Source organism: Armigeres subalbatus, chromosome 2, assembly GCF_024139115.2.
Source record: "Armigeres subalbatus isolate Guangzhou_Male chromosome 2, GZ_Asu_2, whole genome shotgun sequence".
Classification (NCBI taxonomy): domain Eukaryota; kingdom Metazoa; phylum Arthropoda; class Insecta; order Diptera; family Culicidae; genus Armigeres; species Armigeres subalbatus.
The window spans coordinates 263,335,197-263,345,424 of NC_085140.1; the positions used below are offsets into that span (position 1 = coordinate 263,335,197).

The 10,228-nt window shown below is 42.2% G+C and overlaps 1 protein-coding gene across 1 annotated transcript; it reads right to left on the minus strand.

The window, feature by feature from the left end:
• Nucleotides 1-1,917: 1,917 nt before the first annotated feature.
• LOC134212171 (uncharacterized) lies at nucleotides 1,918-8,886 on the minus strand. The gene is made up of 3 exons (XM_062689791.1): nucleotides 8,412-8,886; nucleotides 4,367-4,477; nucleotides 1,918-4,291 (listed from the first exon to the last, which is right to left on the minus strand). Exons 2-3 carry the CDS (start codon nucleotides 4,458-4,460, stop codon nucleotides 2,634-2,636), a joined length of 1,752 nt encoding a protein of 583 aa, XP_062545775.1. The 5' UTR covers nucleotides 4,461-4,477; nucleotides 8,412-8,886; the 3' UTR covers nucleotides 1,918-2,633.
• Between the last annotated feature and the right edge of the window lie 1,342 nt (nucleotides 8,887-10,228).

Below are 10,228 nucleotides of genomic sequence, written 5' to 3' on the forward strand. Positions count from 1 at the left end.
TGATGGCGAAATTTATGTAAATTAACGAAACGAAACGAAATCAATAATTCAGATTTCGCCACGCTCAAATTCCGCGGAATTCCGTTTCGAACCACCTAAAACGAAATTTTTCGAAATACCACATATGCTTAAGGTGGATAGATCATTGCTTGCCTTTTTTGTCTTTCTATCATTCCACTCCGAAACGAAGCCTCGGAGACCCAAAGCGTTATATACCAACCGAATTAGCTTGACGAGCTGAGCAAATGTCTGTCTGTCCGTATGTATGTATGTGTGTGTATGTGTGTGCACAACAGCTACGAAAAACATTAGACCACTTTTCATATAGTAATGTTTTACCGATTTTCTCGCAACAAGGGGTAAAACCTAGTTGATCACTATTGAATTTTATAACGATCGACCGTTGCGTTTGAGAGTTATGAAGAAAATGGTACATCGAACTGTTTTAGCGCCATATAAGGTTGGTGTCTTGGCTAAATGCGAGAAAGGCAATATCACTACTCGGTGAATTAAGTTGGGTTTTTATCAAAAGAAAGCCCAAGAAATATCCTTCAACTCTTCTGGAGACATAATGGCTCTAAAATCTAGTTTCAGATCGAGAACTAAAATAGCCTTTTGGTATAACTTTGTTGTACGAGAAAGGCAAAAAGGCACGTTTTGGGGGCTTTTGAACCAGTGTGGGATGGGGTGCTATTTGAGGTTGTCGACGAGTTCATATATCTTGGAACAGTCGTTACATGTGTCAATGATAATAGCCACGAGGTGAAAAGACGTGTTATGTCTGTAGGTAGGATTTCCTACGGTTTGCATAGCCAGCTACGAAAAAAACTGTCTCTGTACACATCGTTGGTTGGGGGTATACTCTGTTAGGCATAAGTACGTTTTGCATAGAATGCAGATTATCGAATTCTCGGATTGTTCGGCTCCGGATTAGACTCCGCACTCGCTGATTGGCGGCTTAAGATCGCTGGAATATGGCGTTACATTTTAACGGATTTACGGATTTACTTTGGACAACACAGAGGTTACGACCGTCATAGGTATAGGTTGGTATACTAGAGTAGCTTTTTAAGTGTTTTTTTCGTGCGGATTTTAGAATTCATATAGTTTTTGTGATTCATGCGGTTCATTAAGCAGATTTTTCATGAAGTTTTTTTTTCCAAAAGGACAAATTGGATTCGTTTGAAAGTTTTGTTCATCCGTAAACAAGAATAGGGGTGAATGTCATCTTTCTTCATGTAGAGGAACTGTTCCGTTTTCCATCTCACTATATATTCGTCTCATTGCAAAACAGAGAAATACAGCATAAATCTTGTCGCTTCTTTTTGCTAACATGCGTGCATGTCTGCTGGAAAAAATCACAAAAATAAATAACAAATGAAATACCTTTTCATTGCTTTGTTTTTGATGGGATTGGAAATGGAAGTTATGGGATGAAGTACCGAACCGTTCCCCTACTAGAGTTATCTGATGATATGATGTTACACCTGAAATGGCTGTGATAAAATTGTAGAAGTCGAAAGCAATTTTTTAAAAATATATATATTTAAATACATAAATTTGATACAAATTATACATTTCATGTTCATATCTTTTCTTGTTTACGATTAAAAGTGACATTTTTAAACCTACCAAATAATAGCTAATGTGTAGGGTTTCAGTAGTACTTTTTAGGTTTAATTTGTAAGTAGTGATTCAAGATCAGTTCTGAAAGTTGGGACAACTTTTTGGAAAGTAAAGATTTAATTATTTTGTTTTACCTCATCACTAATAGTTTGATGTTTTTGCTTTAAGTTTAAAATTTAAGGATGATTATAGCAAATAGATTAAAGTCGATTTTGATAGTGTTGATGGGCGCCACAGAGGCCCGCTCTATCACCTAGTTTTATATCCCGGTGATGGCATCAAAGATATAACAATTTATTTGAAATTTCACAAATTTCTCTTTTCATTACACTTGTTCTATACGCTAATTAACTGTGGTACTTACAGGAAAATGTAATAAATTAAAAAAAAGATACCTTCTATTGACGTTCACTGTTGCTTCTAAAAATACATAAAACAGAAGGTAAATCCTTTCCTTTGCTGTATCATACAAAAATATATATCACAATTCCGAAACTTGTTTGCCTTACGTGCTATACGAGTCTATTACATTCGTTTTCTGTACTTTTGCAACAGCTATTTTCTCACCAATCACTTTCGCTGTACTACGATCTTCCCTGAAGATAAAAGTTTGCTTTCAACTGTTTGTCCTTTTATTGTTGCATTAAACAGTTCAGTTAAAATCTAGGTTATCATACTTGGACTAATTTTTACTTCGTCATACTGCTTTGCCTTATCTCGATCCGGCTCATTATCGGTCACTGCTTTTCCCCAGGACTTGATAATTTTTATAAAAATAACAACTGACAAAAATGCTATCTTTCTTGTTAATAATTAGCAATAAATATTTCATATACTTCCAGTCAGCTCATAAAACGGACAGGTTGCCATCACTCGTTTCCATTGTTTGCACTTTTGGACCAGTCTCAGTCACCACTAGTCGTCAGCGATTAGTGCTCTCATCACAATAGGCGTTCATTGCCGAACTAGATTTCGCGGTCGCACAGCGGCGGTGGGTTCGCCCTGTATCACTGTGCCGCGGCTGTGACACCAAATCCGCTGCCAGCGGTGTTGGAAATCATCATATTCTTGATAGTGGCCACTTCCGACTCCAGCCGGGCCAATTTCGACTGGAGATGGATGTTTTCCTCGGCCTTTTTGCTGATGACAACCGACGCCGGGATCGAGGTGATCTTGCCACCGACAATGTTTCCGGTGGTGGATGCAATCGGAGAAACCGAGGTGGATGGGGGCGATGAGGGTAGGGGGACCATCATTTTCTGTTCGGCCTTTGTGGGCCACTCGGTGGAGATACCGGAATCGCGTTCGTCCGACGATCCACCGTCGCCTTCGTCCCAAGGGGAGGACGATCGAATCTGAGGTTCTTGTTTGATGTTTTGCAGGGCGAGAAGGGCGGTGGCTGCGTCCTTATCTCCCAGGTGTGATTTGTGACGTAGCTTCACCGGTAGGCTGTTGTTGTGATCGTGCATATGGTCGCGATCGTGTTCATCGTCACCGGAACTGCTGTGACTGCTGTTGGAACCGGTACCGTTGGATGTTTCGTAGGGTGACGGTGCCCTTCGACTGAGGTTGAGTACGTTGGCGGTGAGCAGGGCATTGATCTCTCGCGGGGGTGATGGGTACAGGTTACCGGCGTAGCTGCCCGGGTAGTTGGGGATAGTGTAGGGCGAGGAGTAGGGGTGGTGCGAGATGTGTGGTCCACTGATGTGCGAGTTGGTCGAGCCGAAGGTAGGAACCGGTAACACAGGAACATCAACTCGATCCAAATTGCGCTCACGGTCACGTTCACGGTCGCGATGCTCAGCGAGCTGGTCGCTACGGTGTTCGTCATGCTCCATGAGCTCCACTCTGGTGAGCGGACTGCGGATTGTTGATTCGTGCTTGTTGCTATCGCACCGACTGCTACCGTTGGTTAGGGGTTCGTAATCGCGGTAGATGGCGGCAGGTGAATGGTGACTGTAGTGAGAACTGGTATGTTGGATTGTGATCTGCTGAAGCTGCGAAGCTATTGATTGTGGCGGAGGGGGAGATTCGATGTTGGGATTGGGGTGAATGACTGCTGCCTGCTGGGATTGTTGTGGCGGCTGTTGGGCTCCATGCTGTTGCGTTGATTGGACAACATTGGGCTGCGATAAGGGTTGATGGGCATGAAGCGATGGTATTTGGGGTCCTTGCTGTGGAGTCAACGGTGACTGAGCAACTGAGGGCCTCGCCAGAGGGAATACTATTGGTGGAGTGCTGTTGATTTTGACTCGTTTGGTAGAGCTAAGAACCTGCTCGTTGGTGGGCAGAGTAGCCATGATCTGATCTACGCTGACTAAATTTTCACCACAAATGTTGTATTTGTTTTTGATAGCATCTAACTGCGCTTTCAGTACGTGGTTTTCCTTGGTTAACTCGACTACGCGTTGCTCCAGGACCATATCGTTGAAGCGACGTTTTTCCCGGGATCGTTTTGCTGCTTCATTGTTGCGTCGCCGACGATCCCAGTAGCTATCGTCTTTCTTGTTATCCGGGATGAATTCACGTTGCTTGCGCTGACTGAACAGGTCCTTGCGTTTCAGGTGACCTGATAGGTCATAGCCGTTTCCGTTGTAGTCTGATTCGGGACTAGCTGGGCTGGCTCGTCCCGTAGAACTGTTACTCATCAACAAGGCACTGTGCGCTGTAGAAAAACGAAAAATATAGAAAATAATGCGTTAGTATCGATCTAAATCGAATCAACGAGCAAAAAACTAACCAGGCATATTAGAGTTGTTATGATTCTGGCCTGGTATTTCACCGTTAATTGGTGAACCGTTTTGTGGTCTTGATACAAAATCCGCAACCATCATGGTCCGTCTTAGTGCATCTGCAACGAGCGGGGGAATGACAGAAATACAAATAAATTGATTAGTGAAAACGTGCAACGATCTACGTCGTGGGAATATTGCAGCTATATGGTTCAATTGCATACACGTGCGCATTCGTACTCACACCTACACACAACATACGGATCTAGTACTTCGTCCAAAACAACAGTCAGCGACAACAAAAGGCACTTGATTTATCGGTGTAGGGGGTGGGAGAGGTTGCGAACCCAGGCGAAGTGTTTTGCAATCAATAGTTGGATGCACGTGAAGCCGACATGTGACAATGTAGATTCGCTAACTCTGAGAATGGAGTATGCATAACAACACATGCATTACGAGGAGTACGAAACATGTGCCTTGTTATTGATTTCTTGCCAGTTCCCTCCCCAGCCTCCTGGCCGTTTTCGCTGTCACGTATACTGGCGGTTGAGCGAACCTCCTCCTCGTTGCCGTTCTAAACCGTGGTCGATAGAATGTAAGTCGGCGGCGACGAGCGTCGCGGCATCGTCAGGCTGGTGCACTTACTACGAGTTAGGTTGGACGGTGGATATGTATTTAGATACGAACAGCAAAACAAGATTAGAAGACGGGCCCTTGCTTGGTTCGAGGAGCGAACGACGCCGGCTCACGACTACGTCCGATGACATGCGGGAGCAAAACGTGCGCTTACGCAAGGGATGTGTGTTTGCGCGAATTTTCACCGTTTCGATGATTGGGCTTCCTGTTATGATGCGTTTTATGGAAAACATGGGGATGATTGATATTAATCATCAGTCGTTCCAGGGAGAGCGTCTGTTCAGTGGATGTTTGCGATTGCTGTTCGAAAACAAAGCAGCTTCATGCGAGTCGTAGATTTTTTAGTGAATCATAGCTGGAATTGGGATTTTCGTATCTTATCGCGACAGTTGAGCGATGCACTTTTTTTTCGGAAAGTTCATTCGCCTCGAACTTATTTTGCACCAGCTGTGCAGCTGTGTGCTAGCTATCACTTTAAAGATGTTTTTGTGAACTGTTGGTGCTGTTGTTGTTTTTCAAAGTAAAAACAGACTGATGCACCCATTTAAATGAAGAAAACAGATGCCTGCTCTTTATCATATACAGAGTGACGCTTTTAGAAGGTCAATCTATTTGGCTCTTCTGTCTTCACGTTTTACAAATTGATTCACTATTAGACTTGCAGACTTTGTTGCAGTTTTTATGGGCCTTGTTTTTTATTAAACAACAACCAATAATCAAAATATATAAATGATTTTTTTTATGTAAATATTACTGTTTTGCGAAAACAAAAAACTACATAGAAGCAAGACTGGATTGAGTAGGAGCCTAGCAGGGGCCAATAATATGTAGTGGCTCCTGAATGTACCCAAATATGTTGTTTTCAATTTTTATTTGCGTGAATTTTGGCATTCGGTGGGTTATTCACTTGGGAGACTATTTGTATTAAAACATGATGGGAGTTCCTGCATTCAAATATGATAAATGTATAAAATCATTAATGAACATTGTTTAAAAATGATTGAACAATTGTGAAGAAGGTTTGATACCACATTAAGAAGAATAAATGGAAATCTTTACTACTGAAGTCTTCAAAAGTCTTGTTCTTTTTTCCATAATGAGGTAATTTTCCAGCTCTTGCAAAGATAAAAAAAAACATTTTATCTGATGTAGTATAAGCTCAATTCAGTTTATTTTCGTAAATATTATCGTCAAATTGGTCAACAAGATGAAATTTTAATGGAATTGAAATGTGAACATGTTATACTTTTGAAAGTTTTTGGCTTATGACAATTTAATGCAAATAACATAGTTTTTTACTGATAGCTGACAATAATCTGAAAAGTAAACCATACTTGAAAATATTTACTTGGTTGTGTGTGATTTATGGTATCTAAATCCATATGTTATTGCTCTTTGCATAAATTTGAATTTCAACGATTCACAATTATTAAAATGTTTTTGGGAACAACAAGTTACAACCAGGTGTAGTTTAAAAAGCAATATAGTGTTAGAGGAGATATGAATCAAAAACTTATGACATCATCATTTGTTGATCATGAATTTGAGGCATGATTCAAGGTAAATCACATATTACGTAGTTCGCTTTATATGGCAATCTTTATTTGATACACCGTAACTAAGCCAAAGCGTAAAAGAATCTTATTGACAAACAAAATTAATAACATATCTGGTGATTTTATTGCGCCTCACGTCATACTCATCGAGAACCTTCAGCAGTAGGTATCGGGCGCAAAAAAGTAAACAACATTCTCCGTATCGCAGTTGAGATTCCCACAGTTCCATTAACCCACCGCACAGTGATGATGACACAACAAATGTACACTAGCCGTTCGGTTTTGTTTCTATCGCAAACTGTAATCTGCTGACATGCGCCTTCTCATCAGGAATGCAACCTACGGTCTGTTAGTTTGTAGTGAGACACGTGTAGTCAATTCGTTGACTCAAGCTCTCATTCTGCCTCCCTTAGAACCGTCCTTTTTTCCCCGGACCCCTCCTTCTGAAGTATGCGGCATTTAATATTCTACACCAGTTCACAATCAAGCCCACGCGCGGCAACCTTCGCGAATCGGGTTCACCTATTTCATCACATCGTTCAATAGTCCCTGTCTGTTGTGTACCACTTCACCTGTTTCCGAATAACGGATGACGCATTGTTTTTTTTCCCCGAGGAGTGAGTGATCCAATCAAGTTCTGAAAAGTCACGTTACGCCACCACAAGTCACACTTCGCGAGATGTTCTCACCGCGTCATTTCATCATTTAGAACCCCATTGTGTACAGCTTTGAATTTCTGAGCGGAAAACGTGTACCACGAGGAGCGAGCCGCGTGCCTTCGCTCTGTTACGCCATCACCGTCATTACCATCATCATCATCATCATCACCGTCTTCGACGTCGCGATCAACAACATCGGCGCAATTCCGCTGGTTTGTTATTGTCCGAGGCGCAAAACACGCTGCCATACAGAGAGTTCCTGTCATGCTTTGTGTCTGAAGTGTTCTTCGCGGTGCTCGCACGGTTCCTATTATCACTTAGATGGGCGTTCGCTCAGGTATCTAATCACAACTTGTCCACGAGGGCCCGTATTAGGTAACATCCTTTTACTATATCACTTCATTAACAAATTCATTACCGACGAACCGTTCTATTTGCACCGCCAAGTGATGTTACAGGAAGCCGCGAATCGTCGGGAAAAACACTGAGTCACTCTTTGATTCGATTTCTACGAAATCATGCAATAGTCTCTGGATTGTTCTTAGTTCAGGTGCTGCAGTGCATATAGGCACCAACACATGGACATGTGCACTTGGCATTTGAATCACATTTTCAAGGGTTCACGCCGCCTCATGGATGGGTTCATGGACGAAGGTCACTGGGATGATGAAATAACATCTTGAACTTGTTAAACACATTTTTCACTGTGCGCTTGCCAATTTGAGAATGCCGAGGATTCTTCACATCAAATTAGAATTAATTGAGTTTCTTGGCAACTATTATGAATTAATAGAGATGTTGAAACGTTTGACACTCTACCAAAATCATATTTGTTACTACAGACTTTATTAATTCAAAATTGATTAGACTTCTAGTTTTGTCACAAATTGGCAAAATGCAAAGCTTAGACGGCTCATAAAAAATCCCAATGTGCCCCTCTCGCAGTCTGGATCGCACACCACCCCCAGTCTGCGAACAACCCCGAGTCCTGATTTATGTCTTGATTCGTGCTGCTGCATCAGGAGCCGGGGTCAAAGAATCTTCAATGGAAACTGCATGCAGCAAACACCATTTAACTGCCTTTGTTGTCTGCGGAGTGCGCCGGTTCACAGAACTCTCCAAAAATATACAACACACATACCACACATTCAGTCGCTGGCACAAGAACTCTCGAAAAAGCGAACAACAAGAGCAACACTCACTGTCTAACAGCCTGTCTGGACGGGGTCGTTGGGGGACAAGAGCCTCCAAAAATACGCCTTTCTTATTCTGTTCTGCACACGATGTTGTAATCCTTTCTGCGCTGTTTCGGTGTTCTCGTTCTGATTCAACCTCAAAACACTAATAATGTTCTTCACGCAAACGATAGCACTTTTTTCTGCCGATATGCTTTCCACAATGTTTCTGTTTCGATGTAGCTGTTTATTTGCTGCTAACAGCGACCTTAAAATTTCCCACAAAAAAAGACGCGCACCCAAAATAAATTGAACTTTACGAACTTGCGAAATGCGCGCACTTGTCTTCTGACCGAGATTTGCCGTTTACCATGGAGCGAAGGAGCTCTAAAATTTCGCGTGCTCTCTCGAAGCGAGTATTCATAAGACTAGCTCGAACGGCTCCCAGAAAGGTACCATGAAGTGTCGAACCAGCGCGCGTACTGTGCTTCCCCCCGAGTTGGCCTTTCTGTGTGTGAGTCGCGAGCTGTTTTGGCCAGACACGAATGAGAGTGCAGTCGACAATGACGACAACTGCGGCCGTCTGTACCGTATACATAGCCGAGCGATCCAATCCCCGGCATGGGGGAGAATGAAGTAATACTTTTCCATCCCATGTTTTGATGCTGAACTTCAACTACGACGACGACGCCAACAGCCAACGCAACGGGTGCGCGGTGAGGCGTACCCGCTCGGTTATGTATTGTGGATTTTCTCTTGTGGACTCGTTCGCTCCAGCTCCCGTCTTTGCCCATTTTTCACTGCACTTCCATCAACACGGCAGCCAGCGATTGAAGACGCATGGTGGAGAAGGCAAGCGGCCGTCCGTCTCTGACCCACAACCGGAGAAATTGACGCAATACAGGGAATCTAGGTGGAGTGCGGCTGGCTCCCTTTGCCACCGCCACAAGCGACCCACCTGGGGCATTCTATACTCTCACTTTGTTTGGCGCTTGCCACCCACTTCATCACGTATGTACTAACGTTGCAAAATTACGCTAGTTCGTTTCACTTTTGATGCTTGGTCTGTGTATTCTATGCCGCATGGACCCCATTTCCCGACAGTCTTCGATAAGCATAAGTATTGAAAAATTATCTCAACTCCAACGGTTGGCGTGTAAAAAGAAGGGCAGATCATCCAGACAGCTCCTTCCATTCTGTCTGGTTATGGGTAGACTCTATTACTCACGACGTTGGATGCTGTGATCTTGACAATGTGTGCTATTTCGTCAACCCGACTAAAGCATAACGGAATAAATCGTGGTGTGGTGCTGCATATCTTTCGGTGCTTGGAAGGAGTGAATAGTAGATTTGGTGATTGCATACTCCACTATCAACAGAACAGCATTCAATATATCTTTTCGGTATTGAAAAAAAATAAGTGGAGCTTTCCGAATGCGTGTTATTGTCACAAATTATTATTTTTTATTGGAAACTTATAAAGCACAAAGCACTCCTTATGTCGGTAATTTTTGTTAACATTCGTACTCGTTACTGAGAAAAATAGACCAAAAAATGTATTGAATAAAAATATCTGCTTGAGATTCTCATCTCAGAAGACAACTGATTCTTGAGATTGGGAATAAATTGAAAAATGTACAGAATCTTGTTAAAATCTTTAAAAAATATGTTGCAACAGTGTGAGAAATTTATTTTCAGTTTCTGTATTGAGTTTTATTGTTTGTTTGTCTAGGTTTCAGCCTTTACACTACAAATTGCCATATGGAAAGTCGAGATATATTTAATATTTTTTTATTAAATACTAGAATAATCCTAATATAATAATTTCCTACAAGCAAAGAAAT